General features: G+C 42.2%; 1 protein-coding gene across 2 annotated transcripts in view; it reads right to left on the bottom strand.

Annotated features, from left to right (window-relative positions):
- The window catches only part of cadm1b (cell adhesion molecule 1b), a 295,177-nt gene that overhangs the window by 100,098 nt on the left and 176,882 nt on the right, over positions 1-18,197 (bottom strand). For both annotated transcript variants that reach the window (XM_079822635.1, XM_079822636.1), the window contains exons 2-3: positions 16,288-16,434; positions 6,618-6,770 (exon numbers count right to left, since the gene is read on the bottom strand). In XM_079822635.1, coding sequence (XP_079678761.1) covers positions 6,618-6,770; positions 16,288-16,434 — 300 coding nt within the window. The remainder of the gene's footprint in view (positions 1-6,617; positions 6,771-16,287; positions 16,435-18,197) is intronic.

Genomic DNA, 18,197 nt, shown 5'->3' with positions numbered 1-18,197 from the left:
CCTCCTGGTCTATCAGGACCTGAAGAGGGCCATTCTACAGCGGGTCGGCCGGTCCCCGGAACAGCACCGTCAGAGGTTCAGGACCATGAGCCTCGACGAGTCCGGCCGACCCTTCGTCTTCGCCCAACAGCTCCGGGACTCCTGCCGCAAATGGCTGATGGCCGGGGGGAGTGACGTCGAGGATGTAATCGATCGCGTGGTACTGGAGCAGTTCGTCGGCAAGCTACCCAAGAAGACTGCGCAGTGGGTCCAGTGCCACCGCCCGACGTCGCTGGACCAGGCCATCCAACTGGCGGAGGACCAAATGGTGGCGTGCCCTGGGGTCGGCGAACCCCTACCATCTGCCTCTCTCTCCTCTCTCTCTCTCCCTTTTGTCTCCTCCTCTGTTCCTGCTCCTGTCTCTCTACCCAGGTCGCGAGGGGCCCCCGCCCCGAAACTGGCGCCCAGGTGGAGGACGGGATCCCCAGCCGAGCCTCCGGTGACGTCACGGGCTCCGCCTAAAGGGCTGGGGATTCCCACCGGCTCTTTTGCGGCTACCTCTTCCCCTCCGCTCTCTCCACGCCAATTGCGCGAGCCGCTTCCTGCCACCAGGGTAGCGGTGAGGTCTGGGCCGGCTTGTTGGCGCTGTGGGGACCCTGGACACTTTGTGGATCGCTGTCCAGTCATGGAGGTCGGGACGCTGATCCGGGTCCCCGATGAGCCGCAAGCCGCCCCCGGTCAGGCCGGCCTGTACCAAATACCAGTGAGTATTAAGGGGGGTACGTATCATGCTCTGGTGGATTCAGGTTGTAACCAGACCTCCATCCACCAGAGTCTGATTCAACCCCGGGCTTTGGTTAATAGCCGCGTGGTTAAGGTGCGGTGTGTGCACGGGGAAGTGGTGAATTATCCGCTGCTGCCGGTTCAGATTCATTTTAGGGGACAAAAGCATAGTGTTGAGGTTGCAGTTAACCCGCACCTCCGGCACCCGATTATCTTGGGGACGAATTGGCCGGCATTTAATAAACTGATGGGTTATTTATGCTCGGGTGCCTCTTGGGGAAAGAGAGACCGAGGCAGGACCGCGGTGGTTCAGCTCGGGGAAGCTCAGCCGGGACCTCGGGAACCTGATTCAGGGGAAATGAGCGCTCTGCAGAGAACTATTCTCTCTGAGCGCGATGACTTTCCCCTGGAACAGTCCCGCGATGAAACGCTCAAACATGCGTTCGAACAGGTCCGCTCCATCGACGGCCGACTTCTCCGACCTGACCAACCGCTCTCCTACCCCTATTTTACGGTCATCAAAGATAGGTTGTATCGGGTAACCCAAGATGCCCAGTCAAAACAAGATACAACCCAGTTGTTAGTTCCAAGGAGCCGTCGGGAAATGCTTTTCCAGGCGGCTCATTCTAACCCAATGGCCGGACATTTAGGTCAGACAGCGACACTAAACCGTCTCATGGCCCGCTTCTTTTGGCCGGGCATTCACGAGAACGTGCGCAGGTGGTGTGCCGCGTGTCATGAATGTCAGTTGGTGAATCCTCCGGCCACCCCAAAAGCACCATTGTGCTCCCTTCCTCTAATGCAGGTCCCCTTCGAAAGAATTGGTATGGACCTCATCGGGCCATTAGAACGGTCTGCACGTGGGCACCGCTTTGCGTTGGTTCTTGTGGATTACGCAACACGGTACCCTGAAGCAGTGCCATTGCGTAATATTTCCGCTAAGAGCGTCGCAGCGGCACTGTTTCAGTTAATCTCCCGAGTGGGAATCCCGAAAGAGATTCTCACTGATCAGGGCACGGCATTTATGTCACGTACAATTCGCGAACTATACGAGTTACTGGGCATTAAATCGATCCGCACGAGCGTCTATCACCCACAAACAGACGATCTGGTGGAACGATTTAATCGCACGTTGAAAACCATGATTCGGAAGTTCGTGTGGGAAGATGCCAAAAATTGGGACAGGTGGCTAGAACCTCTGTTGTTTGCCATACGGGAGGTCCCCCAAGCCTCCACGGGGTTTTCCCCCTTTGAGCTCCTCTATGGACGCCAGCCCCGCGGGGTTTTAGACGTCCTTAGGGAGACTTGGGAGGACGGACCTTCGGATAGCAAAAACGAAATTCAGTATGTCCTGGACCTGAGAACAAAACTCCACACTTTGGGGCGGCTGTCAATGGAGAATTTGTTGCAGGCTCAGGACAGACAACGTACGCAATACAATAGGGGCTCTAGATTACGTCAATTTGCACAGGGAGATAAAGTACTTGTATTGCTTCCCACATCTAACTCTAAATTGCTCGCCAAGTGGCAAGGGCCCTTTGAGGTCACACGGCGAGTTGGCGATCTCAATTATGAGGTTCTTCGTACGGATAGGGGCGGGGCACGTCAGATTTATCACCTCAACCTTCTAAAAAAATGGTCTGAGGCGGAGTCGGTGTTGCTGGCGACGGTAGTGAGCGGGGAGGTGGATCTCGGACCGGAGGCACTCCCAAAGCCTAAATCCGCTGCCCTGGCCCTTGGTGGAGATCACCTCTCACCCTCGCAGCTCACCGACTTGAAAAGGTTGCAGACAGATTTTGCCGACGTGTTCTCGCCCCTTCCCGGTCGAACGAATCTCATCCATCACCACGTTGAGACGGAACCGGGTGTGGTCGTTCGTAGCCGCCCGTATCGCTTGCCCGAACACAAAAAAAAGATAGTTCAGAGCGAATTGGAGGCAATGTTAGATATGGGGGTAATAGAAGAGTCCAACAGTGACTGGGCGAGCCCGATCGTTTTGGTTCCAAAGCCTGACGGCTCCGTTCGTTTCTGCGTGGATTATAGAAAAGTCAATGCGGTGTGTAAATTCGACGCTTATCCAATGCCCAGGGTTGACGAGTTGCTGGACCGGCTTGGTGCTGCTCGCTTTTATTCGACACTGGACTTAACTAAGGGATACTGGCAGATCCCCTTATCTCCTTTGTCCAAAGAAAAGACAGCTTTCACCACGCCGTTCGGGTTACACCAATTTGTCACCCTTCCTTTCGGCTTGTTCGGGGCTCCAGCGACCTTTCAGCGTCTGATGGACAGAATTCTCCGGCCGCACGCTGCATATGCCGCTGCCTATCTGGATGATATTATCATCTACAGCGGGGATTGGCAGCGTCATATGCAGCATTTGCGGGCTGTCCTGAAGTCTCTGAGGAGGGCTGGGCTCACGGCCAACCCAAAGAAGTGTGCGATTGGGCGGGTGGAAGTAAGGTATCTGGGCTTCCACTTGGGTCACGGGCAGGTGCGTCCCCAAATTGATAAGACGGCAGCGATTGCGACCTGTCCCAGACCCAAGACCAAAAAGGAAGTTAGACAGTTCCTGGGGCTGGCGGGATATTACAGAAGGTTTGTGCCTAATTATTCGGACCTCGCCAGCCCGCTGACTGATCTAACGAAAAAGGAAGTGCCAGATACGGTTCAGTGGACGGAGCAGTGCCAGCAGGCTTTCACCAAGATAAAGGCTGCTTTGTGTGGCGGACCGCTATTAACGGCTCCTGACTTTTCTCTCCCTTTTGTCCTGCAGACTGACGCATCGGACCGAGGGCTGGGCGCTGTCCTGTCTCAGGAGGTGGAGGGTGAAGAACGGCCGGTGCTGTACATCAGTCGTAAGCTCTCTAAGAGAGAGACGATGTACAGCACCATAGAAAAGGAGTGTCTTGCCATCAAGTGGGCCGTTCTTACTCTCCGCTATTACCTCCTGGGACGGGATTTCACCCTCTGTTCGGACCACGCCCCCTTGCAGTGGCTCCATCGCATGAAAGATACCAACGCGCGGATCACCCGGTGGTATCTGGCTCTTCAGCCCTTTAAGTTTCAGGTGGTCCACAGGCCGGGTGCTCAGATGGTTGTGGCCGACTTCCTCTCCAGGAATGGGGGGGGGGGGCTGCAGGCCGGATGGCTCCCCGGCCTGAGTCGTGCGGTGGGGGTATGTGGTGAGGTGGGCGTGGTTTTCGCGAGGTCTGCGGGCGGAGAGAAGGAAAGGATCCGAGCGGTGAGTAAGCGGCTTGAGCGCTGATTAAAAACACCTGTCTTTGATTACAGTAATTGGCGTGGAGAGAGCTATAAAGCCACTGCGAGAGAGAGATGGAGAGAGAGAGGGACTGGGACACCACTGCTGCTATCTGCCTGACCTGTGCCAAGAAATATTGAATGCTGGAGAAAGTGGTTAAAAGCTGCTATAGTTTGAGAGCTGTTTGCGCCCGTGAGCGCTGTTATTCTGAGTTATATTATAAATAAAGAGCACGTGTCCCAGTCACGCCGACCCCTGTCTTCTTCCTTCCTTACCCTACATCGAACCTTCATCACAGCGAGTGACAGCCAGTGTTGCCAACTCCGTGGTTTTCCCGCTTTCCCGCTTTCCACTGTTGCCGCGGGCTGTTTCATTTCCGTGGGTTGAAGCGATTGTGCAATTGTGTGTTTTTTTTTTGTAAAAACCTGGCAACCCTGGCTCACCTCATCATGAATATTAATTACGTTGCCTGCCGCTTCCAGGAGTGTAACGCAGTTCAGCCTGAAAGCCCTCGCGCTACACATTTACGGTTTTGCGTCAGATATTTTCTCGTTAACCACCAGCATGGCGAAGAGAAAGTCACAAGTATGGATTCATTTCCAAAGAATGAATGATAATGAAGCAAAATGTAACATGTGAAAAGTTAATAACATGCAAAGGAGGCTGCACTAGCAATTTGACAAAACATTTGCTACAGCACAGAGTGCCTCAGGGCTTATACCAGATTTATATATTATATATTATATATATATATATATATATATATATATATATATATATATATATATATATATATATATATATATATATAGGCACAATTACCTTTGCAATGCTGAATTGCAATTTATTATTTACAAGTTCACTGAATAACTGAATTACTATTAAATTAATATACAACTAATTAATAAATATAACTAATAAATATAATTTATAACTTGGTTTTATTCAGAGACAGAGAGATAAAATGTAATAAGACAATTTCAGAGGTGTTCATTTGAAAAAAAATGTGTTGCAAGAATGGCTTAATTAATACTGTAATATATGTACAGTACAGGACTTTTTTGACATTGCCAACCTGTAAATTAATTTTAGAGCAAGTATAAACACAAAAAGGATTGTTTGAGTTGCGTATTGTGCCTTTTTCCTTTACCACTATTTGTTTAATAATTTTAATGGAACCCGGAATCGGAACCGGAATCGTTAGGCGGAACCGGAACTGGAAAATTTCTCACGATTCCCAACCCTATTTATCTCTCATCTACCAACAATTAATATGAATGTTATTTTATATCACTTGGCCTGCCCGATCGGTGGATATACGTGCGCGCCAAGTACGTTGCTGACAGCATGAACAAAACTTCCAAAATTGTATTTTTCGGTACAATCCGAAAAATACTCGGATTGTACCGAAATTGCTTGGTAGCGCGATCCATTTAGCTCCATAAGTCGGTGGGCGGGGCTACAGAATCAGGCGTACATATTTATCTATTGAGGCGGCGTTTCAGCATACGATGACGTCAAGGGTCGACATATTCTGAGATCTCTCGTTTTCTGGGCCTGGTGTCAATAATTTCTGGGCCTGGCTTTTCTTTGACTAACAAGGAAGTTTTCAGCTCGGAAACTTTCTTATATCACAAACTTTTGTATATCAAAGGCTCAAGGGAAAGTTGATTTCTCAATTCATCACCCCTTTAAAATTATTTTGGTGGGTCTTGAGACAGATTATACTTGTCTAGGTGGGTCCTGGGATGAAAAAGTTTGGGAACCCCTGGTTTAAGCTATCCTTTCTCGGAAAAAAAAGAGGTCTCCCTGCATGGTCAAGAAGGTCTATGGCTTGTTTAAGAGGTCATTTGGGTACTTTGGGATTCTGACCAGCTTCATTAGCTAATTTAGGCTGATGAACATCATGGCTAGATTAGCAACAATCAATTTGTTTAAGCCATCTCTGAAACAGTTAGAGCTACACACAGAAGCATTACTGTATTTCGATGATCCCATTGTGTATTTGGACTGTGCCAGAACCACTCAACCAGTTGACAAGCTGTTTTACTCGTGTTTCACTTTTTCATAGCACATTAGCTCATATGGTGCTTTGCTGATGGCACTAGAGCGTCTGTCACTACAAGAGCTGCCATTTGAGGGCTCTTTTTCTAATATCTTGCCTCATGCTTTCATGTCCTGTGGTTAAGAGTCCATGCTGTGACGGAACGCATATCCTCATAAAACTCACGCTACTTTAGAGAGCACTCAAGTCCATTCAGCTCTCCAGGATGTCCAAATACACAGCATAATAAATCTCTAACGTTAGTGTCATTCAACGCAAGAGCCGCACAAAGCTAACTCCAGAATCGCTCGATGTAGTCTTTTCAACATCTAAGAGGAATTCAGTCAATACGCCTGCCAAAAGCGATCTACCAATATCAATAGCGCAACATCTGTTCCTTTTTGTTTGAATTGTGTTATTGGAAACGGCATGAGAGTAATTGGCTGATATTGTGTCATGGTGAGATTCAATTAGACAAGTTCAATTGAGTGTACGAATCAATGAGGTCAATCGATAATCAGGAGTTTAGCATTCTGTAGGTAGACGTCATACCCAGCACTGTGATGTCTGCATAGGCTTCTTGCGGAGGATCCGTGTAGAGCTGGCAGACGTACCGCCCCTCGTCCGAGAGCGACACGTTAGACAACGACACCAGCAGCTCGTTGTCTGAGAAGTTAACCAGCTGAAACCGACTGTCCTTCAAGGCTGAGAAAACATAAAGAGTGAGGATTACAGATTTGCATGAGGGGGGAAGTAGGTTATACAACATTTAAATACCCAGCAAGCAATTTTGCGTTTTAAAGACATCTAATAGCCGTCCAAACACAGCTCTGACGTCTAGGCTGAAACAAGGCCAAATTTGGGCTGTCACTGAAGATTTAATAGACGTCTAACCAAAGAAATGACTAATCATCTAGAACATGTCAAAGAAATGAAGCCAAACACCTTGTAATCACTGTTGACTTTGCTTACATGATGGAATATCATACATCTCGCAATTTATTTTGGCAAAAATTACATATTCACAAATTCAAGGTTGTTGAAGTGGGTTACTCATAGCAGGACTATACATAAAACAGATTATCAGGGTCAGTTGTACAAAAAAATATATATATATATTTCAGTCTTTTAATTCAATGTGTTACTTGCCATTATTTGTGAAATATACTAGACATTTCTGAGTGAAAATAGTTTCAAAGTAAATCCTTTTTCAGTTTTTTTTTTCAGTGCAGCAAAAGGGCCAGTTTACACAAAATGCGTTTTTGCTTTTAAAAATGTGATACACACGCCAGTGGAATGAAAAAAGCGCAAGGCTAAGAGCACAGGTCGCATTACCGAAATTTCCGTCATAGACATAATTTTTTTTTAGCTGTGACGGAAATAATCTAAAAGCCTTCTGTCATTTTGACAGATCACAGTGAGGGTGATCTGATTGTAACTTGTAACTGTAATTTTCACCTCTGTCCACTTGGTGGTGAGTGCGCACTTGCTGACTAACTATCAAGTTAATGGTCAACGAATGGCTTTTCTGAGTTGAGTTACGTGACATTAGCTGCGTTTTCATTACCCTTCAAATTGTGTAAATTGAAATTGCGATTGAAAATACGCCAAATGGAAACACGCCAATTTCACTCCCATATATCGCAAAAAAAAAATTACGCTCACATGAGGTGGTTTTTCATGCAATTAAAAAAATTCTATTTCGCTAAATTGCGATGGAAATCTTTTCACCCTGGCGTATGTAAAAGTTGATAATTCTTTAAAGAATTACAGGAATACTGGATTCTAAACAACAAGGAAATGCCACACTTTATCAAGACCTTGAAGTAGCTAGGATTGAGAAACACCTACAAACACCTCGTACAAGGCCACTCCCAAGTATAAGCGGCTTTCCTTGCCATTAAAGGCTCACTGAAGTGCCTTGAAACTAGACATGTGCCGGTAAACAGTAATACGATATACCGCAATAATGAACATGCACAATATTGTTATCGTGGGCACTTCAAAATACCGTGAATAATTATTTCTTACAAATTATTCAGAGCATTTTAAGAATACTTTACCCATCAACCGTTTAAAATGAACCATACGTCAAAGAGGAACGCTCACTGATGTAAACAAAACCTAACGTGCATGAGCCGAGCACATGGCAGAAGGAAATGTCCTGAATGAAACGCACACTCAATCTCTGACAGCAGAGGGCGCTGACGGAACAGCAGAAATGCAGCCGTTTCCCCGGTAATCCTCGTAAACAAAACGTTTTCTGTGTTCGCCACGGTGCTCATCAGACAACCAACTTAATACTTAAAGACTTAAGGCTATTCATTTACAAACTTAAACATTTTATATTTTAACCTGGACTAAATTACATGCCCTAGTTATTGTTTGAATGTGTTCTGATTGTTATTCAGTCACACACTTTACAATAAGGCTCCATTATTTAACATTATTTAATTCTCTAACAAACTGACAATGAAAAATACTTCTAAAACATGTATTAATCTTAGTTAAATGTAAATTTCAGCATTTAATATCAAAAGTTGTAACTATTATTTAATGGACCTGAGCTAACACTGACTAACAGTAGCTTTTTTAAATAACATTATCAAAAAAAAAAAAATCTGTACAAATTTAGTTATTCGCTCTTTGTTGATGTTAATGCATTAATTAGTGAGACTTTATTGTAAAGTGTTACCTATTGAGCACATATATATTAATATTTAATATACACATATAAATTTTAATATACACATATATGTTGAATATTTACGATTCGTGATCGGGACGGCTCCGACGTTCTTCCGAACAGGAAAATCTGATAAGATAATCTTGAGAACCATCAAGATAATCGGGACAAAGCTAGGATTGTCGGAAGGGGGGAAATCGGCCCAAAATCAGCCCGATTATCTTTTGGTGTGTACCCAGCATTACTCACCCCCATGTCATCCAACGTGATCATCTCTGAGCTCCGCCATAACTTCCGCTAAGTGAGGTCAAAATATGGTCATAGATATATCGATTGTAGATGCCTCATTCTACTGATCCGTGCAGGCGCTAATGAGGCATCTACGTATACATCTATGACCACGCTCGTATTTTGACCTCACTTAGCGGAAGTTATGGCGGAGCTCAGAGATGATCACGTTCTTCTGATAAGAGGTAAAATAATAGCATAAATACTGCTCGGTTTCTCGCAGAAACTGATCGTTTCGCTAGATAAGACCTTTATTCATTGTCTGGTATTGTTTGGTATAGTTTAAAGCCCTTTGAAGCTGCACTGAAACTGTCATTTGGACCTTGAACCGTTTGGAGCCCATTGAAGTCCATTATATGGAGAAAAATCATGGAATGTTTTAAAACCTAAGGAAAACCTTAATTTCTTTTCGACTGAAGAAAGAAAGACATGGACATCTTGAGTAAATTATCAGCAAAAGTTTATTTAAAAGTGAACTAATCCTTTAAGGCTAACACAGTCATACTAAATGCTAAAACACTAAAATTTTTATTTCAACTGCGATCCAACTTTAATGGTTGGATAACATGCCTACATCTCCTTCGATTAAAATAATGGCTAGTGCGGTGGCTGCGAGCTGTGTTGTCAAGTTTGTGGTTTTCCCAAGGAATTGGGCTACTTTTAAGTTGTTGCCAAGGGTAAATTTTTTTTCCATGGATTGATTTCCACCCCCGTACATACGATATTGCAGCTCCAACACCCCCAAAAGATGGATTTCGGTTGGACTGCAACTTTCAACATATTTTCTGATGTTAATTCATGCTTAATTCGTTCTGTAACGTAGTAAAGAGGAAGGGATGATCGCGTTCACTCGTGCTCCGTTCTGCTTGAACTGAGGCGCTACAGTGATCTCTCGCACCACATTAAAAGCATTAAAACACCAAAACTGTATTTATTGTTTGAATTTTGTGATAAAGTCTCAGCTTTCAAATTCTGTCCATTTTGTTTCATATCAAAAGTAATAAGGCTTATCGCGATTTATTGGACAAACATTCATAATGAAACCTTAAAAGTGACCCACATTCTCTGTTCGACTTTCTCTTCATAAATAAATAAATACATAATCTAGTTTATACGCCAAGTTTGTGAATAAAAATGAAAATGTCAACAAAAACAGAGCCTGTTAGATGGCCTATTATTAAAATACGACAATTAAAAAGAAGGAGTAATAACAGATTATGAGGGAATATTTGCGACATGCGGAACTACTATGTGTTGTGCACGAGACGGTAGCGCAGTGGAATGGAAAAACGTTTTCTGTGTGAACTTCCCCAATGAACTCTTGGAATGCTGCTCAGCCAATCAGATTCGAGGACCAAAACTAACTGTTATATAATGCTGTATCCTAAAGTTCTGGGGAGTTTCATTAAATGAGCGAACTCAAAAATCACGCTCGAAGTTCAAGAAGTCAAAGCTCTAATTGAGCAACTCCATCAGAAGTTTAAAGACCTTTGATGGTGCATTTTAAGAACCCCCTCTTAATCCAAACCCTGAACCTGGGAAGCATTTGGAAGTCCCCTCTAAGAATAATGATGAGGCAAGCTTGTTTTGAGCAAAAAAGATGGTGGGTGAGAAATGAAAGGGCTGATTTTCTTAGTGCTCGGACTGAATTGCAATTGATATGGGGAGTTTATGCACTATGCATCAAACAGATCTATGACTTCAGACTTAAGGTAATGCCGGAGGACTGTAATTCCTCCACATCAGTACAGTGCGATTTTAGAAGTGCTGCAGAAGTCTTGCAGGATATGAAGAATATAAATCTCTGAAAAGCAAACCTGCACATGAACGGGGCTCATTAGAGGGCATTATAAATTCTAAAGCATCAGAGGTTGACAGTGAGTGAATCTGATTGTTCTGTGTCCCAGCTGGCTTGAGATGCTCTTCAGCTGTCCTAGCTTACTATCTCAAATTGACACACAGATTGGAGAATGAAAAGAGAAGGGGCTCAGGAAATTACATGTAGCATGTTAGATGAAACAAATACAAATTGGATTGTCTTACAAAACAGCATATATCCTCTTATGTTGATGGAACAACAATAAAGTACAGCGTATTGCCTGTAATGAGGATATATGGCCACATTTGAACCCTTCCATCGTCTTTGAGCCATTTGTGACCTATTCTTGGCAACAAATTCATTTTAAATATCAAAAATATCAAAATGTTTGTCATGACAACTCTCAGAGTGTTTGACATGGTAATAGATATGACAATGTTATTATGTTTGGTCTTGGCAGAATAGATCTGCTACACTGCTTCAGAGCAAGTACAGGACCTGCTACTGCCAATACATACACGACACGCTGTTATGAGCAAGTAAGACATGCTGCTGCAAAATATAGCATATATGAATTATATATGAATAGCAGATCTATACAGGTGGAGCTGGGGAAGATGGGGGGTTTCTAAACACGCTGAAAACTGCTACAGCAAACACTGACCAAGTAGTTGAATGTTGAGCAACGAGCTCATCGGCTACTGATACAGCAGGGACCAATCAGCTGTGCCCTATAGAGAACGATGTGACTGCTAGGACCTATCATCCTGCGCCATCTAGAGTTTCATGAAATTATTTGTTATAAACACAATTAAAGCTACAGAGCCCCTAAAGAGACAATATGATGGGAAAAAATACAATGGGAGAAAAACTAAATTTAATCCAATGAATTTGTTTTGTAAAACTTTTGTGTTACCCCGAGAAACTTTGCATGTCATTTGAGACCCATGCTGGCAAAATGAGTCGGAATGCGCACAGGCTAATTTCGAGTTTCAGGTAATGTCGATTGTGAGGTTTTCACAAAAATGAGTTCATTAAGCCCTCGTCTAGTAATCCCAATGCTCCAAATAGCAATTACAAATTTAAAAGTATCTTTATTTGTGTGTTTTCTGAGAGGAGTACCTTTCCTTTGTCCATGAAAAATGACTTTTCTCTGCTCACTTCTGACGCTTCCCTTCAGCACAAGTTTGCTATCATTTTAAAGTGCAGCATTCCAACTTTGTGAATATTCATAGCGACTTCTCGATGGCATGAGTCTGAACCAATGAAATGTGATTTTCAAACTCATGCTGATGTAAACAAAATGATCTTACTCGCGCTGACTGACACGTCCGAAGCGTGCGCACAATCCTGATATACATATACACAGAATTTCAAAATATCTGTCTTAGCGAGTATGCACACAAGCAAATCACACAAATCTGTTATGTCTTGTTGTTTGTCTTATGTGAATTTGTTGTGAATCAGTTTGGTTAACTGTTGGGAAAAAGCATTATAGATCCGTGCATTACAGGTCTGAATATATACGCTACCCATTTCATTAATGTTAATCAACAATTGTAGTATCATGGAGAAAAAAGTTGAATATATATTTTTCCTATAGATATTTGGTGTTATTAGCAGGGATTTTGTTTGGGAACCTTCAGAAAATGTTTAATGTTAAGATTGTGTTTGTAGATTAATGTTTTTTCAAAACTGACTTCAAACAGGTGTAGCTGTCTTTTTTTTTTTTTTTTATTCCAACAAATCATACATCATTTTGAAGGTTTTTAATAGAGACTGTGAAAATGACAACAAATTGTTGAAAATGTGTTCATTGCGACTCATTTTGCCAGCACGTGTCACATTTTTTTAAGCATCATGCTGTTTTAAGCCCCCTAAAAGGCTGTTTTTTTCTCGTAAGATACATGAAAAAAACAAACAAAACAAAAACACCACAGCACTTTTTCCAAACACCTGTAGGACTGCAACAAAAAGCTTGGCACAAGTGGGGGTGAATAAATGTTTTTGTGACATATTTGCAAAGTGGACCCATATTGACTTCTCCAGTGACAAAAGAGCTTTACAGTATTTGTGAAATTCAAAGCTGCAGTCCATAATTTTTAATGGTTAAAAATGATCCAATATCAATTTGAGCAAGTACACAACAAGCCAGTATTCAAAACTATCTCCTTACCCTAGCCCCATTCACCAAGGTAAGCTTGTAATAATGGGTTATAATTAGAGTGGTATTTAGGTGGATTTCCGCGGGAAATTCAAGCATGAATTCAAGAAATTCAAGCACTTTGCGTCATTACATCACGTCTGTAAGGAGGGGAGGCACGTGACGTCACCGTCAGCTGGAGTGACTGCGGTTACGCCCCACTGAGTGGCAAAAAGACTGAGAGGCAGCTTGGATTATAGTGTGAATGCCATGAAAAACACACAAAACCAGGCCCGGCGCAAGAGGGGGGTGGGGTCGAGTAGGCTTGGCCACGGACCCCATGGGTATCCCTGTGCCCCCCTCCAGACCGAGGGAGACGGACTTGATAATAGCGTGTAATTTTCTCACACAAACCACTGCCGCCTGCTGCTTCTGCTACTGATAGTGCTTTTAAAAGGGAAAAGCTGCCCATAACTGCTCTAGGTTTTCTTCGTAATAATAGCATAATATTAGTGAAAAAGAGTAGACAAAAGATCCAGTGCGTACCTGTCTTTGCGCTCGTCAAATGATTCAATTTCCGTGTTTTCGCTTCAGTGAGTAATGTAGCCAATCACAGACATGTTTGTTGATTTTCCACAACGCAATGGCCAATCACAGGTGTTTTAGTTAGAATCCACTCACTGATCGAGTTGTTGTCCAGTGCTGAGTTCTGCACGCACGCTAATCCTCTCGAATTGTAGACATTATAAATAAGAGATTCATTGTGCCGTCAGCTTCACTGATTAATATAACGGAACTTTGTGAGATTGTGTTCATTGAATGAGTGACAGCTTTTAGTGATTAATAAAGGGAGCACTTTACTACATTAGTTAACATGAACTAATAATGAACTGCACTTGTAAAGCATTTATTTATCTTTTGTTAATGTTAATTTCAACATTTACTAATGCATTATTAAAATCTTGTTAACATTAGTTAATGCACTGTGAACTAACATGAACAAACCATGAACAGCTGGATTTTTATTAACTAACGTTAACAAAGATTAACTAATGTTGAACAGAGGTGTTGTTCATGGTTAGTTCATGTTAACTAATGCATTACCTAATGTTAACTAATACAACCTTATTGTAAAGTGTTACCAAAAAATAATTAATATGCCTATAATATATATTCAGAATTTGTAAACTACATATAATCCATTTACAAAGAGTAGAATAATACAGAAATAGTTTTAAAATATATGAAGTATTATAAAGTGCCAAAAGTGATTGAAAGAAATGAGAAAGGGGACAAAGCTGTGTCCCAAAGTTCTTTTATATATTTTTTTTTTAGAAAAAAAAAGACATTTTCCTTTAGGTGAGACCTGTCGTACCCTAATAATGAGGTCGTGAAATTTTAATGACTCGCAATGTGGGTCAAATTTTACCCAAAGATCCCAAGTGAATGAAGTTTCCGAGGAGAGGGTAACAGTATGTGGTATGTACAGTAGACACTATAAAATGACACTGAAACAGTCATCATCCTCTTGGCATTAATCTTATTATAATTTAGTTCACTTCAGTGTACCGATAAGGAAGTGCACTAAAAAAGTGACAAAAATATCTTTGAGCTGTAAAATGTAATTTGTAGCGAATATCATTAAGTCTTGAGAAAATGAAAATGACAATTTCTCCAGCCGTCACTGTATAATTCTAAGTTGCTCTTAAAAGGCTTATAGAGCAGCTCTAGCATAAGTGACAGGAAATGAGAATAGCAGTCTGAATGTAATGTGATAAAACTTTAGCCATCGCTCCACAGCGGAAACAATAAACCACCGCGGAATCATAATGCTAATATATAACGAAGCGCACTGTGCAATATATCATTGGCCGGCATCCACAGGTGCATGCTATATACGCTAAGACACATTCACATTCTTGTGTCATTTTGAATGCACAGTGCCAGCCATCTGTGCTGAAGGGATAAAACTATGAATTGTTCAAGTGGTCATACTTTTCACAAACAGAGCTGGCAGCCCAGTAAACATTAGACAGAATAATACATTACAGCATTAAAGAGATTGAAGGCTGAGCATCCCTCCAGTCACATCCATAGAAATAATGTCAGAGCTTGCGGCTAGAGCGCTCTCTCTCTCTTTTTCTGTCTATCTTCCTCCCCTAAACCCCAACCCATATCCTCCCTTTCCCTCTCTCACAGATCGGAAAGCTTATGTCGGGTGTAATTGGCACTAAAATATGCCCACTAGGAGAATTTGGTACCACCAACACATTAATTAAATTAGATAAAGTCATGACAAAATTCCAACCTGACCTTTCATCAATGCGTTCTGTTCTCGCTCGAATGTTGAGACGAGTGAGCAAGCGGAATTATAACATTACGTAAATGTGTTTCTAACTCCACTATTCAATCACCGTGTTTCTTTGAAGAAAGGGGGTGTAAAATGACCCCGTTTTTCCCTGAAGCTAGGAAATCTTGGCCGAAAGGTCGAGTAGAAGAACTGCATAACAGACATATGGCCACGCATAAATAAAGAACACGCATTAATCCCAGTAGCAACTGGGAAAACAAAACATCTTTAAAAACGTCTGTTGCCACAATGTTATCAGAGTATTACTTCAACATTTACTTGACAAGAGGAACAAGATGTCTACAAATACTTCAAACGTCCTTGAATATTTACTCAAACCGCAGGAAACGGGATCCCGCGGAGAGATAGGCCAGCTGCACATGTAAATTGCATTTGAAATGTCATAAAATACCTCTCAAAACCGTCAGTGTGTTATCATCCGCTCATCTTAGATTGCCATAGGAGTTATTCATATGGGGAACGCTTTATAGGAGGGAATGAGGAGGTTATTTCCACACATTAGCTAAACTAGGTTCGGATCATGGGTCAGACCGTCACTTAGCAGCTCATCAAGGCCCTTATTTAGCAGAGAAGGCAAGATTATACACTTTGCATGCAGAGCGCCGTTGAGCTTCCAAACAATCTCAAGGCTGGAATCTAAACGGTCCGCTCAGAGGACTCTAATCAGCCTGACACAATTACACTCTGTCACTCAATTATTGAAAAGGACCTTGTCAACAATGCAATGCCTTGCTGCTCTTTTAAACGATAGGAGGGTGTGCCGAGCAGCCAAATTATGAATTTGCATGGGGTTGCTGGGCCATTTTGTTGTGTAAAATTGGAATGTTCTGCCAAAACAATGCAGGCTTTGGGTGGATTATGACATTTTCTGCCGTGAACTGAAGAGAGCATGAAAGAGAAGTCAGTACTGCTTACGTCTAACGTCTCTGAAGTAGATGGTCTGTCGGTTGGGGTTGAGCAGTTGGATGACGGAGTCGTCGTTGTTTTTCACCCGGCAGCTGATGATAGCCATCTCGCCCTCGACCACTGAGACATTATTCGTCACCAGGTTCTGACCCTGCGCTGTAACCAAGAGAGAACAGATACAAGCCTTACAATAGAGCGCAGCAGAAATACATATCCTACTCATTTTCTCCATACAAACAACATGAAAACCTTATAAGAAATGTCTACTGGAGCTTTGAAATTGCTGAGCAATGACAGAGTGATTTTGATGGCATTTAAAAAAAACAATTAAAAAAAAAACATTTTAAAAACCAAGTTCCTAATAAAGAACTGCACTACCCATAATCCTGGAGAGAAATCCACCAATCAGAGAAGACAATGAACAAAATGAAAAAAAAAATAAACATCAACAACATCTCATTACAGATAAGCATTGCAAATTATGTAATCACAACAAAACAATTGCAAATGACGTCTCCCTACACTCTAAACTACTGCTATATTTACTTGAGTTATTTGACACATTAATCCTTTAATTTTCTACCTATGTTTTTTCTTTGATTAAATAATTTGCAATGACAATGGTTTATGGGATGGGTAGTTTGTTACCTCATTAAAAACATGTACTTTCCATTTTCATATACAGTTGTGGTCAGAATTATTGGCACCCCTGGTAAATATGAACAAAGATGGCTGTAGAAATAAATCTGTATTGTTTATTCTTTTGATCTTTTGATACATTCAAAAAATTCTCAAAAATCTATCCTTTCATTGAAGTAAAACAATTGAAAGTGGGGGGTAAATCACATTATGAAATAAACGTTTTTCTCCAAAACACATTGGCCATAATTATTGGCACCCTTTTATTAAATATTTTTTGCAATGTCCTTTTGCCAAGATAACAGCTCTGGGTTTTCTTCTAAAATGCCTGATGAGTTTGGAGAACATCTGACAAGAGATCAGAGACCATTCCTTCAGAACCTCTCCAGATCCTTCAGATTCTCTTCAGTTCACCCCACACATTTCCTATAGTGTTCAGGTCAGGGGACTGGGACGGTCATGGCAGAAGCTCATTTTGTGCTCACTGACACATTTTTCTGTTGATTTTGATGTTTGTTTTCGATCATTGTCCTGATGGAAGATCCAACTACAGCCCATTCTAAGATTTCTAGCAGAAGTGATCAGGTTTAGATTTTTGATCTGTTGGTTTTTGCTAGAATCCATGATACCACGAGAACAAGATGTCCAGGACCTCCAGCAAAAAAATAGACTGTGGTCCTTTGAGAGTCTTTGTCCACTCAAACTCTCCTCCTCGCCGTGCATAAGGACGATATAGACACACGTCCTCTTCCAGGCAGATTCGTAACATCTTCAGTTGATTGAAACTTCTGAAGTATTGCCCTAATGGTGCATTTTCAATGCTTTAGCTGTTTTCTTACAGCCGCTTTCTATTTTGTAAAACCCAACAATCTTTTGCTGCACATCAGAATTATATTCTTTGGTTTTACTCATTGTGATGAATGATTAAAGGAATTTGGCATTTGTGTTTCCTCATATTTATACTCCTGTGAAACAGTCATAGCAAGACAGTAGAGCCCGATCACACGAAAATGGGTATAAATAATACGAGTGTGCAATGTCATGGAACGTATACGCCAAAAAGAGTTTTGGCGTGCATATGGTACGCAGTTTTTCGCATTCATACGCACTTTATGGCGTATTATACGCACAAATCTCCCACCCGCCACCGTACCCAAGAGCGTGTCATATACACGCCATAAAGTGCATATCATATGCACGTAAAAAACTGCATACCATATGCACGCCAAAACTCATTTTTGGCGTATACATTCCACTACATTGCACACTCGTATTATTGA

The sequence above is a fragment of the Gobio gobio genome (genome assembly GCF_949357685.1).
Source record: "Gobio gobio genome assembly, chromosome: 8".
NCBI lineage: Eukaryota > Metazoa > Chordata > Actinopteri > Cypriniformes > Gobionidae > Gobio > Gobio gobio.
Note: the sequence above shows the minus strand (reverse complement) of the source record. Positions and strands in the feature narration are given on the sequence as shown.